At 37.4% G+C, this 19,757-nt stretch overlaps 1 protein-coding gene across 8 annotated transcripts in view; it reads right to left on the minus strand.

Annotated features, from left to right (window-relative positions):
• LOC120515199 (tumor protein D54-like) overlaps positions 1-16,266 on the minus strand; it is an 83,532-nt gene extending 67,266 nt beyond the window's left edge. For 3 of the 8 annotated variants that reach the window (XM_039735954.1, XM_039735952.1, XM_039735951.1), the window contains exons 1-2: positions 16,047-16,266; positions 14,337-14,476 (exon numbers count right to left, since the gene is read on the minus strand). In XM_039735954.1, the coding sequence (XP_039591888.1) occupies positions 14,337-14,476; positions 16,047-16,065 (159 nt within the window). In that variant the 5' untranslated portion in view covers positions 16,066-16,266. The remainder of the gene's footprint in view (positions 1-14,336; positions 14,477-16,046) is intronic. The other 5 variants (XM_039735950.1, XM_039735949.1, XM_039735956.1 and 2 more) reach the window with 3 other exon arrangements.
• Between the last annotated feature and the right edge of the window lie 3,491 nt (positions 16,267-19,757).

The following is a 19,757-nucleotide window of genomic DNA, read 5'->3' on the forward strand; positions in this document are numbered from 1 at the left end:
AATTTGTTATGTAATTATATTTAGAATATATTTAGAATGCTTTAAACATAAAATAAACTCTGACATTTATGTTAATTTCTTATTTTATTGGTTTGTATAGTAGCTAATGAGGGCGCAGGTTTTAGGTGAAGAAAATTTATGTAAATTATCAAATTAACTGGTTAAAATATTAGTTTATGTGGGTCACACAGTGGGATTTCAGCAAGGATATGTGCATCTAAATGTAAAAGCAGTATAAATTTAGTAAAAGGCTTTGTCAGAAACTGTTATAACATGTTCAAATATCCTAACAATATCTATACCATTGTTAATATGTTTGATTCACTTGTTAGTTTTGAGTTTATGATGTCAGCTTAGTTAGTACAGTACTTATAAAAGCAACACATAAGAGAGAACTTACTTATGGCATATTGCAAACTAAAACCTAAACATATAAATTAATGGTAGCTGGTTTCTTTACTTAACAAAAATAACTACTAAAAAAAATAAATTTTGCTTTTTATTTTAATAGAGATAAAACAGTAACTTTAAGAGCCTTTTCAAGGTTATGAGCATACTTCTTCAGCTGCCTTCACAATACACACATCTCATTAATCCAGGTACAGTTCCTGGCGTGAGCTGCTCTCTTCTTTTTAACATGCTTAAGTGGCAGTGGTGACTACCCAAAACAGCAAGTGGTAGATCAAAAACGAAGTTTAAGATTTATGCATCAACAAGAGAGGGTAGGTGGGAGCATGCACTGACAGCACATTGCCATTACCAACTGCATAATGAACCACCTGGATTGGGAACCGAGTACAGTGGGACACACCTCAGCACCCCGGTGGCTGAAGTGCCAATCCTGCCAGCAACCCCCAAATTTTCCCTGTAAGTTGGAAGAACTTTCCTATTGCTGGTACAGATCCCTAGCCTCAGAGCCACCACTCTGCCCATCAAGAGGAGGGGGGAAAAAAACACCCATACACAATTCCAAAACTGTATTCATTAGTCTCCTGCATCCAGTCTTGAATTGAAGAAATAGAATTACAGAAATAGTATGTGTGTATATTATATACATACATACACACATTCACATACAGTATATATACATATACACACACACAGGTACGTACATAGGGGAAGAATAAGGGTGTTGCATAGCATCTAACTTTTTTCTTTAATAACAAAAACAATATTAGATGTAATATAATACATCACTCAAAAGGAAATACTGTGGACCTCACTATAGTGAACTAAATTCCTTCACTAAAATAGGTTTACCTAAACTTCACAGAATAATTAACTCAATTAAAACTTTCCACTGCGACCCTTGACCCAGTCCCTACACACTTCTCTTCATTAGGTACTGGGGTCTCACCAGATTCTCTACAGACACCAGTAGTTAAACTCCCGCTCAAGAAAAATAATCTTGCTGCCTCTATCTTTAACAACTTTTGACACATTTCTAATCTGCCTTTCTTTAAGTAAAATTCTACAACAGGCAGGTTTTAGACCAAAACAAATTACAGATACTACATTGGTTTAAGTAGTTAATTACCTTTTGATTAATGCTGATGCAGGTAATAGATCTGCTCTAATTCAGTTAGACTAGAGTACAGCATTCGTGACCAGAGACAACAGCATTCTGATTAATTATCTTAGCCAATGGGTGAGTCACTCTGGTGATGTCCTAAATTGGTGTCAGTCTTACTTAACACACATGAAGGTATTTTTTCAGTTACGGTGATTGTAGCTCAAGGATCCATGGTATTTTATATGGGATACCACAAGGATCTATTATGCGCCCACTATTATTTTCAATGTATATGCTCCCGTTAGGCCAGATTATCTCAAAATACAAGGTGAGCTACAACAGTTATGAAGATGACAGCCAGATTTACTTATCTATAGCACTCGATGACTATGACTCTTTGTGCACTCTGATCCAATGCCTGTCTTGTTACTGAATGGCTAAACAGTAATTTTCTGAAGTTGCAAAAAATGGAAAAAGTGAGGGTCTATGAAATAAAATGACCCTTCGGCAATAAAGGTCAAGGCAGAAATTAAGAACTCGGGTGTGATCATGGACTCTGATCTAAACTTTAAATTACACACTAACTATATTACTAGGACTGATTTTTTCATTTAAGAAACATTGCAAAAATTAGACTTCTTGTAACATTTCTAGATGCTGAAAAATTCACAATTTTGTTTTGAATCTACTAGATTGCTGTAATGCTCTCCAAACAAACCTACCCAAGAAAGACATCAACTACTTGCAATTAGTTCAAAATGCAGTAGCAAGAAATCTTAACTAGCAAAAGAATATCTGACCATATCTCATCGGTTTTAGCAATGTTACACTGGTTGCCTGTGTTTAGAATAGATTTTATAATAATGCTAATGGTATATAAAGCACTGAATAATCATGCTCCCTCATATAGTTTGGAATGCCTGTCCCCTTACATTTCCAGTCATGACCTCAGATTGTCTAACACTGGTTTGCTTATTATACCGAGAGTTAAACTTAAGTGTTATGGCCTTTTGCTGTTAAGCTCTAAAAATTTAGAGTACTTTGCCAATAGTGATACACCGGGCAAATACCACTGAGGAATTAAAAAAAATATATATTAAAAACCTCACTTTTTCAATTTGGCCTTTTCTTAATTTTATTTACGTTCAACTCCTAATAGATTATATATGCATTGTAATACAGAGGTGGGTAGTCAAAAATTGTACTCAAGTAAGAGTAGCGTTACTTCAAAATAATATTACTCAAGTAGAAGTAAAAAGTAGTCATCCAAAAAACTACTCAAGTAAGAGTAAAAAAGTATTTGGTGAAAAGACTACTGAGTAACTGTTTGATCATAATAAATTATTTATTTTTTAGAAATGTTGTAATAAGACAGACAAAAATATAAAATAATGTGCAAATTCTGCTATTTCCAAATAATAAAATAAAAAATGAGTAAAAATTAAACAACATGCTTACAAAATAAAGATACAAAAATAACACAAAGTTCCAAATCTCAGTTTTTCACAACAAAGCTTTTGAAGCCAATACCTACAGTAGGTAACATGTATGTATGAACAGTGCAAACTACTTACAATGACAAGATATACTGTACACCGACAGTATAATACTGTACATTCACTTGCCCTCCAAATAGCACAACTGATCGAAAATAACATTAGAACAAGGCACCTTGTGCACATACAAAAAGTCTCACTTTACCTTGACTGTCTGTGTCTGTGCATGATTGGTTAAAACATGCTTGTTCTTCACTCAGTGAAGTGATGGTTAAGCTTCAGCAGAAGTTGGCTCTCATTTTTCATGTACAGTGGAACCTTGGATTGTGAGTAACTTGGTTTGTGAGTATTTTGCAAGACAAGCTAAAATTTTTAATAAATTTTGACTTGATAAACAAGCGAGATCTTGCAATACGAGTAGTCCGTATACGCTTTGTCTGCCGAGCATCACGTGATCACAAATGAGCTGATGGTTCTTTTCTATCTCGCTGCGGGATTGTGGGCAATCATCAGTCAGCGTGCCTCACTCATATAGTCAGCATCTGTACAAGCGTATACTGTTTACTACAGAATTGTGACCATATGCGTGTGCTGTGACGTGCGAGTCCCCGTCTTGCACCCCAAAACACGAAGCCGAGTCTCAATACTTTAGCAACAGCATTTTTATTCAGCTTGAAACAGGAACAACGTGGTTATTTATTGTAGCGGGATCTGCCACTCTCCTATACACAGACACAGCAGTCAGGCAGGGTCATGCACAGGTTATACTGTGCCCTGCGCATTTATAATGTTCCTTGTATCGCCCATCAACGGCAGGTGCTTATATAGCATGACCGCAATCTTTTCGGATTCATTTTTACGGCGAACTGCTACAGCGCCGGGTGCCTGCGGTCACTTCCGGGAAGCTCTTCCATGTGTCGTCCCGTTGGGTGAAATCCCACAAGAGTTTAGAAACTCACTCACACCAGACATGATTCTTTTCAAAGGTAAAGTGCAGGTTAATTTGTTTTATGTATTTTTACTTTATATTTTTTATTAATCATTTTTATATGAAAAGTTCTGGGTTGTGGAACGAATCAACCGAGTTTCCATTATTTCTAAAGGGAAAATTCGCTTTGATACACAAGTCTTTGGATTGCGAGCATGGTTCCAGAACAAATTATGCTCGCAAACTGAGGTTTAACTTGTATTCTTTCTTTCTTTCCCCGATTGCTGTCTGTGAGGAGTTTGTGCCGTTATGCTGCCACAGTTTGTGTGTGGTCATGTGACTGCATGTGACATCTGATTTGTGAAACGGAGCCATGTGATTATTGTTGCTAAGTCTGATTGGTGAAACGGAGTCTTGTGATTATTGCTGCTACGCCTGATTGGTGAAACGGGAGTATTGTGATTATTATTGCTACATCTCATTGGTGAAACAGCCATGCAGTAGATCCACTGGCGGCTTCTCTCTGGCAAAAATACAGTATAGCGTATCTATTGGAAAAAAAGTAATGATTCAAGTGTTGCCCAATGTAGCGGAGTAAGAGTAGCATTTTTTCTTCGCAAATGTACTCAAGTAAAAGTAAAAAGTATGGTGCAGTAAAACTACTCTTAGAAGTACAATTTTTTTAAAACGTTACTCAAGTAAATATAACTCTTTACTACCCACCTCTGTTGTAATATGATATACTTCAGGCATGTGCTATTATTACTAATTCCTACTTTTCTCTGTTTTCTCTTTCAGTCTCTCTGTAGTAGCATCTTATGCCATCAACACCTTATCAAAGTACTATGCAGTCACTTGTAATGATGGAATGAAAGAAGTTACTCCAACTTTTTTTTTTTTTTGCCGTTTCTGTTTTCCTTGGCATTCTGACCATTGGATCAGACATATCTTAATAGATACAATAAACTTATCTTCAAATTAGGATTCTACTATTTGTATAATTGTCTTATGAAAAAACACATTAAATAATATATAAAAATTATAAAGAATTAGTTATACATAACCTTTTCTTTTGTAACTCTTGTTTTACATTGTGCAAAGTATTTTGACTTACATTCCTTGTATGAAAATGTGCCAGAAATAAAAATGTTTTCCTTTTCTATCTTTAGAATAGAGGAGAACACATTCATTAATTGTGTAACTTTATTTCTGCCCAGTCCTTGCATGACATGGCTCTTCTGCTTCAGAAGGAATTTAAATCATGCCACCACTAGAAGTCAAAACTCACTTTAGCAGCAGCTTCCCAAGTGGACAGACCTGCCTCAAAAGAAGCCTTTTTTTTGTTACATTGCCAGCTGTTCTACCAGAATGTAATGTGGCAACTACCAATAATCTTTTTTTTTTTTTGGTTGGTTCACGTCTACATTTATTGAGTCGGACATTAAATGGGTCCCCAAATCTTCATCTGACCGTTTCTCCTCTATTTATAGTGTATTCATATTCTTTTATTTTCTTTACATAAAAAGCATGGGTGGATCCTTCAGATTTGTGCAGTGTGAATTTATATGTAGAGTTTGTAAACCATTACTTACAGTATATTACAATAATTATCGCTATTGTCCAAAAAATATCTGCCCTCATGTTAACTACTTTTGACTACACTGTCCACCACAGTTCCACAAAACTTCCTTTAGCAGAGTGGCTCTTCTGATCAAACAATGCCTGTGCACTCCAACCACCAGCTGTTGCTGTGTTTTCAGCTCTGGTGACAACATCAAGGGCATCCCAAAGCCAGAGACAGCAGATGGATTAGTATTTCTAGCTGAAGACTTGTAAATAAAAAATAATCCCGCTGTTCACTTTATAAAGTTAATATGCTTTACCTCATTTACTGTTTAAATTATTTTAATTACTGTTTTAATGCACTAAAATAAAGGTATTGCCTTGAAGTCTGATACAAGTCTTGTGACATATCTACAATCATACATCTGTTCGTTGTTACAGCACTTGTCAAAAGCTCTTTAACATCGACATTTGCATTTTCACATTTTATTCTGGCTCACTAATCTATACTAATAAAAGGCAAAGCCCTCACTGACTGACTGACTGACTAATTCTCCAACTTCCCGTGTGGGTGGAAGGCTGAAATTTGGCAGGCTCATTCCTTACAGCTTCCTTACAAAAGTTGGGCAGGTTTCATTTCGAAATTCTAAGCGTAATGGTCATAACTGGAAGCTATTTTTCTCCATTTACTGTAATGGAGTTGAGCTCGAAAGCCGTTGGGGGCGGAGTTTCGTATGACATCATCACGCCTCCCACGTAAGCACGTGAACTGACTGTCAACGCAGTACGTAGAAAACCAGCAAGAGCTCCAAAAAGAGCTGAAGAAAACATGCATTATATAATTGAGAAGGCAGCGAAACAATAAGAAGCGAGCGAGTGACATATACAACCATATTCATGAGTGCTGCTACTTCGGAAACAAAGCAAGGTGTAAACCTAAAGTTTAAATTAAGTTCATAGACAGGCTGCCGCTGGCGTTTGTCATGCCCACGGGTAATGCGGGATACAAGTTTAATGAGAGGACGCAGGATATAAACGAGAGTTTTGATCACTTTGTAACTAAATTAAAATTGCAGGTGAAGGGCTGTGCTTATGCAAATTCCGAGAGACTGTCTTTGTGGGGGATTGACAGTTAAGGTGGGTGGGGGAGTCACGTCATCATCTCCCCTCCCATTCACCTCATTTCGCTCTGAGCTGAGCTCCGCAGCTAACGCAGTGTTACGGAAGCGAGTTTGTGACGCTGCTACCAAATACTCACAGAAAAATCCACAAGTTAATACACACGCTGTCTCTAGAGTTTCTCCACACTGAATCCTCCAGGCACTACTTACAAAAGGTTACATTGACAATCGTGTTACGTTGTTTTTAAAATGTTTCCTTTTCTTAGCACAAGCACAGCCGAGAAGCTTTGATGCATGTGCTCCATAACGCATTAAAAAATCACGCATTTAATCACACTGCATTACAAACAAAGGGGAACTTCTGTCAATGCATGATTTCCTGGTACACCGATTACATTGATCAGCTTCGATTCATTTTACCCTCGCACCCCTTGGTTTGAGAAGAAGTATGAAAAAATATGAGGTTAACACAAAAAAAACAGATCACCAATTGAAGCTTTATGAATAATCGATTCGCCATCAATAATTGTTTTGGTAAAGCCATACTCAGTTTAAGCCTCCTCCCATTTTATAATTTTTCCGCCACTAGCCATGATATATAAAGTCAAAACTTCAATATATAAAGTCAGCGTTGGAATATACAAAGTCAGCGCTGGAATATCCATCCATTTCCCAACCCGTTGAATCCAACCACAGGGTCACAGGGGTCTGCTGGAGCCATTCCCAGCCAACACTGGGCGCAAGGCAGGAACCAATCCTGGGCAGGGCACATGCATAATTTTCAAAACATTAACCAGTGTTTTTTTTATTTATTTTCTGAATACGTTTTTGTTAACTTAGTTCAGTTCAGAGTCGTTTCAATCAATAGATTTTGACTTTCACTTTATATATTCAGGAGTGAGTTTATATACTCCGATGTTGACTTTATATAATCAGGAATGACTTTATAAATTCCGACGCTGACTTTACATATTTAGGTTTTGACTTAATATATTCCAGTGCTGAATTTATATATTCCGACGATGACTTTATATATTTAGGTTTTGACTTTATATATTCCAGTGATGACTTTATATATTCAACTTTTGACTTTATATATTCAGAAACAAGTTTTACTTTATATATACCGACGCTAACTTTATATATTCAAGTTTTGACTTTATATATTTTGACGCCGACTTTATATATTCACAAAATCAATGTATTTGCCTGTTTGGCACCCCATAGTATATGTGTGTGTGTATATATGTACAAATGTATGTGTGTGTATATATATATATATATATATATATATATATATAGCAACACTCAGTGACACTGACAAAGCAATTACATTGTCAATCATGTTACGTTATTATTAAAATGTTTCCTTTTCTTTTTACTTCTCCACTGCCAAGCAGGTATTTTGCTATAGCTATATATATATATATATATATATATATATATATTTATATATACATATATATATACATATAGATATCTATACTAATAAGCGGCAAAGCCCTCACTGACTCACTCACTGACTGACTGACTCATCACTAATTCTCCAACTTCCGTGTAGGTAGAAGGCTGAAATTTGGTAGGGTTATTCCTTACAGCTTCCTTACAAAAGTTGGGTAGGTTTCATATCGAAATTCTACGCGTAATGGTCATAACTGGAAGCTGTTTTTCTCTATTTACTGTAATGGAGATGAGCTTGAAACCCGTGGGGCGGAGTTTCGTGTGACATCATCACGCCTTCCACGTAATCACGCAGTATGTAGAAAACCAGTAAGAGGCCCAAAAAGCGCTGAAGAAAACATGCATTATATAATTGAGAAGGCAGCGAAACAATAAGAAGCGAGCGAGTGACATATACAACCATATTCATGAGTTCTGCTACTTCGGAAACAAAGCACGATGTAAACCTAAACTTTAAATTAAGTTCATAGACAGGCTGCCGCTGGCGTTTGTAATTTAGTGCCTACTCATATAAGGCCGTCCGTCAGCGGCAATCCAATAGCAAACTGCCACGGGTAAATATTCACGGGTGAAGGACTGTGCTTCTGCAGAGGAAGATGAGATGGTCAGGGTGGTGTTTGGCACAAACTCAGCGAAACTGCGAGAGAAAGTTTTAAGTGCCGGACTTGGTAACATTAGATACAGCCATGGACATAGCACGACATGGCACCAGCACAGCTGGGAAACTTCGATGCATGTACACCGAGCGGCTCACGTGAACTGGCGCAGTGCACAGACAAAAGCAATAGTTCCAAAGAGCGCTGAACAAAAACGAATTACACAATTGAAAAGGCAGCAAAAAAATATGAAGCGTCTGATACATACAATGATATTCATAAATGCAGCTACTGTGGAAACAAAGCACACGGTGGAAAAAGTCAATGTCCCGCTAAAGGAAGACAGTGTAAAAAAAACCCGTGTATGCAGTGTGTCGGGTCTCAGATAAAGAGGAAGACTAACTGTTTATTGATGCAGTAAGAAACGAATCGATGAATGAAACCTTTCATCTTTACAACGATTGACAAACACGGAATGTAACTTGAACACAAAACATCCTACAAATACGAACCTGATTGAAAGAAATAATGATAATCAAATCCTTGATGACAGCAACACTCATTAAACTCACAAAACAATTACTGTATATTGACAATCATGCTACGTTATTTTTAAAATGTTCCCTTTTCTTTTTCATAACTTCTTTAACATACTACTATGTATATATATACCCCGATCTACATACTCGAATAATGGATACTTTATTCGCCATCAATGATTGTTTTGGTAAAGCCATACTCAGTGTATTCATTAGATGAACAGTAAAAAGTAAGAGCGAGGGGAGGATGACTTATTGAGGCATGCAAGCAAAACCACAATAGCACGCGGGCTCGATGTACGAAAAAATATATCTTTTCAAGTTCTATTTACTCCATATGTGTCAAACTCAAGGCCCAGAGCAACATCCGGCCCGCCGTGTAATTATATCCGGCCCGCAAGATCATTTTATATACTGTATTATTGTTATTAATGGCCCGGGGATATGAAGCACTGGTAACACAATAAACTACAGATCCCATAATGCAGCGCTTCAGCTGCCTTGCCGAACACTTACCGCGTCAGGCCGGTGTATATATATATATATATGTTGATATATGTATATATATATATATATATATATATATATATACACACATATATATATGTGTGTATATATATATTGTATGTATATGTAGATCTGTATATATATGTATACAGTGGAACCTCGGTTCATGACCGTCCCGGTTCACGACCAAAAGCTCGCCAAACTATTGCCTCGGTTCACAACCACACACCTCGGTATACGAACAAGCCAGTTTCCCTTGCCTGCCTGAGCTGAGCTGAGCTGAGAGAGAGAGAGAGAGAGAGAGAGAGAGAGAGAGAGAGAGAGAGAGAGAGAGAGAGAGAGAGAGAGAGAGAGAGAGAGAGAGAGAGAGAGAGAGAGAGAGAGAGAGAGCTGCTGGGAGGGAGGAGGAGATTGCTGCACATGTTTGCCTGCCTACCTGCAGGCTGTACGTGCTAGCGCACCACCCCCCCCAAAGGGCACCCTGAGAGAGAAAGAAAGAGAGAGAGAGAGAAAGCGAGCGAGCCTCTGCTGCAAGAGCTCTGTTCATTGCTCTCCTTCCATTGGCTTCTAAGCAAGTGAAGAGTGGCGAGAAGAAAATTTTGAAGAAAATTGAAATCGAAGTAAAGAAAGAAATTACAAGAAGTGGAAAAACTGTTTACCAGTTTACTCATTTACCAATTTGAGAACCCTCGTGCTTTCAAGCAGCATAATGTAAACAAAGCCAGACTGCCAGCAAATATGAAGGGTTGGGTCACAAGAACTTTGTTTTTGGAATGGCTGCATGAGGCTTTCACTCCCACCAGCTAAACAGCTAAAAGCACCAGAAACCCAAGAAATCACAAGAGAGAAAACACCTGAAGGAAAACACTTCATGCCAGAACTCGACTCTTGCAAGGTTAGTTTTCTTGGTGGTTTTTGTATTACGGATTTTTCAAAAGTTAATTTTTCAGTTCATAACGCGATCTGTTGCAAATGTTCACTTTTTTCCTTGTGCTTAAAACTCATGAAAGTGTTTACAAATGGAGTTTTTCATAGCGCGATTAGGTGCAATGTTACCTTTCTCTTTTTTCAAATGTTCCTTTTTTTCCGCTGTGCTTAAAACTCATTTTAAAAACACTTGTTTACAGCGATCAGGCTTTAAGTTTAATAGCGTGATCTCCTGCAATCTTACTTTTTTGGTTGCTTGTGAGTTGGTTTTTAAATGCACTTCGGATTTTGCTGTGCTTAAAACTCATTTTAAAAAAAAATGCTGCGCGAGCACCTGCTACAGAGAGATTAGAGAGCACGAGCAAGCAATTGCAGAGAGAGAGCGCGCAGCTGACAGGGAAGGGATGGGGGAGGATAGGGGTGTGTGTGTGTGTGCGCGCTCGTGCTACAGAGAGAGAGAGAGCGTGAGCCAGGCTGCTCCTGTAGCTGAGGGAGGGAGGGAGGGGCTTTGTTGGTGTGTGTGCTACAGAGAGAGAGCGCGAGCGATCCAGCTCGTGTAGCTAAGCAGGGAGCCTGGGTGTTTTGTGTCAGTGTTATTCAATGTTTTTACATTAGTTTACTATTACACTGTGCATTCTATGGTGTAATTAACTATATTTGTGCTTAATCTTTACATATTTTTTACATACAGTTTTTACGGTCTGGAACGGATTAATTGTATTTACATACAATCCTATGGGGGGAAACTGCTTCGGTTCACGACCAAAGTTCTGGAACAATTATGGTCGTGAACCGAGGTTCCACTGTATATGTATATATATGTGGATGTATGTGTATGTATATATATGTGTGTTAAGATACTCCTCTTAACCTATAAGGCACTAAACGGTCTAGCCCCTGCCTATTTGATTGTCTTGCTCCATCGTCACAATCCTCTTTGTGTTCTTAGATCCACAGATCAGCTGCTCCTAACCGTTCCCAAGGCACATTTTAAAGCTTGTGGTGAAAGGGCTTTTTCCGTCTGTGCACCCAGGCTCTGGAACTCCCTACCCTTAGTGGTTAGGCAAGCCGCCTCAGTCGCCACATTTAAATCATGCCTAAAAACGCACTTTTTCACATTGGCTTTTAATTCTTAACCTGTCTCATTTCCACTTGCTTCTTCCTACTTCTTAATTTTATTGGGTCCTCTGACCTGTTTTTAGTATCTCTGTTTTAATTCTCTCTTAATGTTTGTTTTTAATATCTTGTTTTTAGTCCTGCTTCTTTTTTAACTGTACAGCGCTTCAGTCAGTTGTAATGCTGTGCTTTTAAGTGCTCAACAAATAAAATGGTATGGTATATATATACCATATATTTCATTTTTGTCCATATGCCCAGACCTAGTTTAACCTGCACTGGTAAGGACAAAGCTATTTTAAGATTTTTCATGGAAGAAAAGACAGAAGTTTCAAGGTAAATTAGTTATAATTGTTAATCATGGTGCTGTTGAGTTGTTAAGTATTTAATGTTGATTAGCACAAACAACTAAGAGTTTGACTTTAGTCTGTGTGTGTGTGTGTGGTAATAACAACCCTATAAACAAGTAATTTTACTTACACCTGAAAGCTACATTTCACCCTTAATTACTGGATACAGAAACTCCAACTTCCCATTCGACTCAAAGTTAGCTGTGCAGAGGCTGTATTGGCAAGTTGTGAAAACAAAGAACAGGTGTAAAATAAAGGGCTTTAACAAGAAAACCTTGTACATCAGGTATAACGTTCAGTTATACAGAATACATTTTTCCATTTTTTTTATTAAATAAATTACCTGATAAGTCATCAAATCAATCTGTACATCACTCGATTACCATTATACTTGCTAGTGACAGCATTAACTAACAGTTGGAGAATGAAAAAAGTAATGTATATTAATTGGGACCAAGTCTAAAAGTATTGGTTTTTCATTTCACTACTTTATTTTGCTTTGTGTGAATTCTATCCAACAAAACAGAAAATACTGACATGTGAAATTTGACAGGAAAAATGAGCAGTAACCTTTTTTTTTGGTATCTTAGATTGTTATTCAATAATTTCTGCTTGCCAATTACACATTTTACCATACATAGTTTGTAGTTTCACTATGCTGTTAAAATAACAAAAGGTGCCAAGCAGTAATGTGAAAAAGGTATCACTGCTGAGTAATGTAAATTAACAGTTTTCCACTCACAAGATGCAATGTGTATTTGATGAACAGAAAAGTAATATTTTTGGAGTTATCTTTACTATAAAATATCCAAATTCTTCAGATCCTACACCTATTAAACACTTTATAGCATAATCAATTGAGATGTGTTGATAATAATGAGGCAGGGCTAACCACATAAGCATTGTTACTAGTCAAAAACTCTGGCCATATCCGAGACAAAATGCCAATAGACAGACCTCAGAATGACTTGCTGCCAAGTCCAACTGCTGGAAACTGCACTCACGCTTCAGCCTCTGGGTGTATCTTACATTCATTTAGCTAGCAAACGAGAGAACTACTTAATGGATTTAGATCAGGCTTTTTTCTAGAATTTTCTTGAACATTCCGGTTGATTTTGCGACTTCTCTCATCGCGCTATGAATCATAGTTTGCTTGCAGACCGAGGGGAGGAGGAAGCGTAACGTCAGGAGTGAGGAGTCATTATACTTCTGTGTTTTGGAGCGTAACTTGCCTCTGCTTAGCTAGTGATACCTTTTGTTTATTGGTTTTTAAAATGTATCCTGTTTCACTACTAAGTGGTTGGAGCCATGGGGAACAGCTAGTATATTATAAATTAAATAAAATAGCAACCATGAGCCAGAACGGAACTATAGACCATAAATTGTTTTGTTTGATTAACTGTATTTTCCTTGGAAGCAAAGCTATAAAAGAAAACATTATTTGTACTTTGATTAAATGAAATGTGAATAATTTTTAATTTGTGTATGAACAGACATGAACCTATCAGAAAATTAATGTGGTGCTAACTGTGCTTAGGATTGTTTTATGGTAATACAATTCATCCCTAGCCAATATGCAAGAATTATTTCCATATAATAAAAACAGCATGAAACTCATGATCAAGCTATGTCTATATAGATTTCAGAAAAGTAACTTGTACAAACATATCACGAAGAAATTAGTACCTAGATATGTGAAAGAAAAAAATGAAAATGACACTTAGAGAAGTATCCAGTTATTAAATACAAAATAAGTGATTCAAACTAAAAGACACTGCTTTCATAAATGAATTTTTACAAACTAAATACCAAGTGAACTACCATATTCAAAACCATCATTAATTAGAACTCTGAAACCCCATTAAAACTGTTGACTTGGGTGATTTTCAGCCTTGTAATTAGCTATACAAATAACATTTCCATACTACAGACGGGTAAATGCAACACTGATCCTTTCTTATATTAATACAATGATATATGAATAAGAATTATTTTCTAATTCTTCAATTTATAGTTTACTAGTGATGGGCAAGTTTAGATTCTCAAAGTGCTGTTAAACACCACCCTACAATGCTTCTAATTTGATCTAATTTCATTTCACCTAACAATATAAATGAATGAATCTAAAGTATAGCTAGAAATGTATCTGGAACTACAGTCAGCAGGCAGTAGTATCTAAAGTACAGAAGAACATGAAACAAATATCAAATAATAATTACCTTGGCAAGTTCAATTTTCATTTCTTCTGCTTCTTCTTCAGTTAAACCAACAGGTTCTGTAGTTCCCATAGCTCCTTCAACCGGCACATCTCGGATGCCTTCAGAAACTAGGCCTTTGTTGGGAGAGTTGAGGTTTATATCTACCAGCCAAAAGGAAGAAAATCATCTTTAATTCTGTTCTAAATTTACAAAATTTTAAAACCAAAGTTAGAATTCTAGTTGAACTTGCATAATTAAAGTAGTAATACCATAGGGACTAGCAACTAAATTCATCTCATCTTTTCAAACACTTTTCCTGGTGGGGGTCACGACAGTAGGCTAAGCAGGTCATAGGCAGGAAAGACCCAAGTACTAAATTCAGTGAAACTTTTCTTTATATATAGCCATCTTCTACACAAGAACAATACAAATGAACAAATTTATAATCATTACAACACAAAAAAAATAAATAAAACACTGCAAAGCGACTTAGCGGTGGAGGTAACCATTGTGAAATTAAATCCTGTCCTTTACCCAAAAACACTTATTGCAATACATGTGTGTATAGGCATGTGTTCTTGACTACTAGGTTGAATGCTTAGTTCTGACTCTAAGCTGAAAGTTGGTTCAGGCATGTGTGAATCCCTTAATGGCATGACAATGCTGAATAAAGGAAAACAAGACAAGGAGAAAAACAACCTGCTTTTGTCTAAAAGTGAACTGAAGGTAAGATACCCTGATGGTAAACAAATTATGGACAACACCCATTGTTAACAATCCTAAATTGTGATGGCTTAAGAATTATTTGGTGTGACTCAATAGGACAACCATCCAACGTAAAAATTGCAACTGCCACACCCGTCCATACATCCATTTCCCACACCCTGATACTGAAAAGATAGGAGTATTTCTTGATTATGGTTTACGCGTTAATATAAGATTTAAAGAAGCGGTTTACAGTATGCTAGTGAGAGAATTTAAAAGGAGTTTTAGATTAAATACGTTACAGTATTTTGCATACTTAGCGGGTGTTACGAAATAAAAGGTCTTCGCGTAAACAAGCACCCTGAAGTTCTTTCCTTGTAAGTGGTTTACGCTTTAGTAAAAAGAGGCACTTTCTGCTAAATAGGAAGTAAACATGACAGAGTAACTGTTCTCCTGCTAAATGCGCAGAAGCGACACCGATTGCATATGTCTCACAACGAACGAAAAACTGTAAATGTTAATATTGAACTAGCATTACATAAACATTCTCGGCTAACTTTTGAGGAGGATGAAGCATGAGAATTGCGCAGTAACAAACTATATTTTCACAAGTATTGCTTTCACGAACAAGTGAACAGGCCAGGAATACAGCACATCGGAGGTAATAATAACAGCATCCCTATATGCAGCTACAAAATAACATTTCTAATCACAGTAACATGTCAAGTACCATTTACGCGTGCTCTCGATATGCATAAATGAGATATATGTGTTAATGGAATTAAACGGAACGTCGGCTTCCAACTTGGAATTCCATTGGTAAGTGTATTCACGGGAAATAAGGCTTCGAAAACTTATCAACTGCAGAGATTTTCTATTCCTAGCTCTTTAAGGCAGGTACTGCCACCTGGCAGGCACGCCTTTTTTTTTCTTCTTTTTAGTGGCCAACACCTCGGCCTGTTTATTCATGTCCTGTTGTTCTGTATCCCAATTTCACCAACGACTGTTAATAACAAAAAAAAATACCTTGGTTTGCAGAGTCCATAGCTGTCTCTGTTTAAACAGTATCTGGTCTTGAGAACGTCGTTAAAGCCCTTCACCGTGCTCTTCTAAAGAACAAATTCTTTTCTAGTAACATCAGCTGTTACAACAGAGCCGCAAAGCCTGCACCGCACCGAGCAACACGACCAATACAGGTACACCCTGCCAGCCAACCCTCTGCGCAGCCTGCTTCCGGCGCGACGCGTTGACGTCACACTCCTGCGAAAGCCTGCCCTCTGCTTGGATATCTGGGTCATTAGAGTTCAAACGCCACCGTGACAAGCGCCTTCTTAGTCCGCTTTGTTTTGTGTAGAAGTACATTTCCGTTTTCAGCAGTCGGTGACCTGGCCCAAGTTATCTGCGAAGAATTAGCAAAGTTTTTTACATTTAGGTGATTAGGTTAAAAATACATGCATCAACGATTCGTACAATGCAGTCTCTGGTGGTTAAACCGGTTTGACATTTTTAAAACTGATGTTCTTCTATTTGGTAAATAGTGGTGTTTTACAAGACAAGTTCTGTGGGAGCCAAGTAGGAATTTACTTGTTTACCATGATGTTTAGCCAGTGTTTGCGCTTGATGATACTGCATAAAACGGTAAATTAAGAATTTGTGCGTTCATTGCAACACAAGGAAGAGCTGAAAAATAAAATTAATATATAGCCTCTTAAACCCTAGTGCAGTATATGAAATTACCAACTATCTTTAAAATGTATTATCTTGTATACTGTATACCTAAAGAATGTGCTTTGTTACAACACTTATGATGTATGTGTATTATTAATATTTTCTGTATAGCTGATTATATGAAGATTTGTCATAAAATGAATAAAACTGATATTTAACATGGCGGCGCAGTGATAGCGCTGCTGCCTCGCAGTTAGGAGACCCGGGTTCGCTTCCCGGGTCCTCACTGCGTGGAGTTTGCATGTTCTCCTCGTGTCTGCGTGGGTTTCCTCCGGGCGCTCCGGTTTCCTCCCACAATCCAAAGACATGCCGGTTAGGTGGATTGGCGATTCTAAATTGGCCCTAGTGTGTGCTTGGTGTGTGGGTGTGTTTGTGTGTGTCCTGTGGTGGGTTGGCACCCTGCCCAGGATTGGTTCCTGCCTTGTGCCCTGTGTTGGCTGGGATTGGCTCCAGCGGACCCCCGTGACCCTGTATTTGGATTCAGCGGGTTAGAAAATGGATGGATGGATGGATATTTAACATGTATTGATCTACAGTTTATTATAAACAAACTTGATATGTGCTATGAACTTGGGAAGATCTCATACTAATCTGGTTTTATTATTATAACCTCAGTCCCAAGTGCCTTAAAAGGACTGCGTTGCTGCACTATTGAATTCTGTTTGCAACATTGCAAGCTTGCAGTTTTTGTGATTACCCTGCCAATGGCTCTGAAACTGCTCATTTGCTTTATAGAATGCCAGTTCATATTATGGCTGATGCAACCCCTCTCAAGGCAAGACATCCTTAGACCCAGTGCCAATAAAACTAATAAAAAGCTCAATGGACGTTCTGACAGCACCCTTTCTTATCATTACCAAATAGTTCATTACTGAATGCAGTAATTCCTGAAGTGTTAGTTATCTAAGCATTAAATAAAAAGTAAGAAGTAGACCTACATTGACTTAATAATTATAGACCCAATTAAAATTTACCCTTTCTGTCTAAAATACTTGAAAAAGTAGTTGCCAATCAGTTTCAATCTTACTTACGCATTACTATTTATTTGAGGAATTCCAGCCTGCCTGTGCACCGTTCATAGTACAAAAACTGCACTAACACGTGTTGTAAATGACATTCTGACATCCTTTAATAAATGTAATTCCATGGCAATTATGTTGTTAGATTTATGCAAAGCGTTTGATACCGTTAATCATTCTATTTAATACATAGGCTGGAAAATGACATGTCCTTGCCTGGTTTAGTTCTTATTTATCAAATCGATTCCGGTACATACAGAAATGTGCAGACAGTACCCCATCACTATACACACAGAAATTAAATATGGTGTTCCACAGGGCTTGGTACTGGGATCTTTACTGTTTTCACTTTAGATACTTCCACTAGGAGCTATTATTAAAAAACATAATTTTAAGTCATAAGCAGATGACACCCAGTTATACCTTTCTTTTAGACCAAATGAAGTTTCTCGATGTTGTCCCTAATTAGTTGTGTTACTGAATTAAAGAAGTGGATGGATGAGAACTACTTGTCTTTGAACACAAACAAAACAGAAATGTTAAATATTGAATATTTTGTCATCATTTAACTCAGTTTAAATAACCATTAGTTTTACTGAATCATCCAATAATCTAGTAGTTACCTTTTACAGTAGCATGTTGTTTAAGGTACGCATTAGAAAACTATCCAAAACATTTTTTTCCATCTTAAAAGTGTTGGAAAATTAAGGTGTTTTCTAAGTATGCAGGATACTGAGAAACTAATGCATTTATTTCTAGTAGGACTGACTTCTGCAATAAGGTGTCCATTGGCTATTCAAATTGTTCGTTATACAGCTTTCAGTTAATTCAAAATGATGCTGTAAGAATTATTATAAGAACCAGAAAGTACAAACACATGACTCCAGTTGTTAAGTCCTTATACTGGCTCCTGGTTAAGGGTAGGGCAGATTTCCAAATCCTCCTTTTAACTTAAAAAGCCTTAAATGGTCAAGGCCCTGCTTACTTATCTGAACTTAGAAACCAAGAGTGCACATTAAGATCTCAAGATACCGGCCTGCTTATGATTCCAAGGATTAAGATAATAACAGTGGGAGGTCGAACTTTTACTTACAGGGCCCTGAAGCTGTAGAATGGTCTGCGCCCTACTATAAGAGATGCCCCTTCAGTCTTAGCTTTTAAATCCAGACTGAACACTCACTATTTCAGTTTAGCATACCCTGACAAGAGCTGCTGATTAGCTGTGTATACTGCATCTCTGTTGTTAGCCATTAGTACTACAATACAATACAATATTTATAAACTCTTATTAGCACTACCCTGTTCTGTTTCTCTTGTCAGTAACCACTGCTGTACTGCCAAGTTATTTGCCTGCCTATGACCCACGTAAAGGAGCACTGGAATCATGGGGTAGAAGGGCCCAGCACTGACTCAGCTGTAGAATGGCTGGTATCAGCTTGTTGGCTGAGGTCTCCAGGACTCTGACTGGTCTGGCTTGTCTGACTCCTCTTCTACAATCTGTCCGTCATTCTACAGTTAACTGATTGACAGATGTTGTTTTTCATTTATGTTAGTTTCTACTTTGTTTTTGATGTATTTCAACAAATCTGTATCCTTATATGTGATAGTTCTGTATTTAGTGAATGGTATAATGTGCTCTTGCATTCTACGTTGAGAGTTGGGTTGCATCTGCACTTTGTGAGGAGCTCTGTGCAAGAACAAAGCAATTGCACCATTGTATTGTATTTCTGAGGTGGCAATGACAGATTGGCTATCTAGCTCTTTAAAGAGAATTCTGTTTTGTGTATTGAATTTACCCATAATACAGCCAACCTGCCTTGAAGGGGATCTTTCTCTGAATTACCCTTCTTGGGGAGTGTCAAAAAACAGGGCCTGTTAAAGCCCATTGAGACATTCTTTGTGTGATTTTGAGCTATATGAGAAATAAATTGTTGTTGCTGTTGTCAGTGCCATTATATTATATTATCCCTTCTCAAATATACAACAGAAT

This window comes from Polypterus senegalus, chromosome 14 (genome assembly GCF_016835505.1).
Source record: "Polypterus senegalus isolate Bchr_013 chromosome 14, ASM1683550v1, whole genome shotgun sequence".
NCBI lineage: Eukaryota > Metazoa > Chordata > Cladistia > Polypteriformes > Polypteridae > Polypterus > Polypterus senegalus.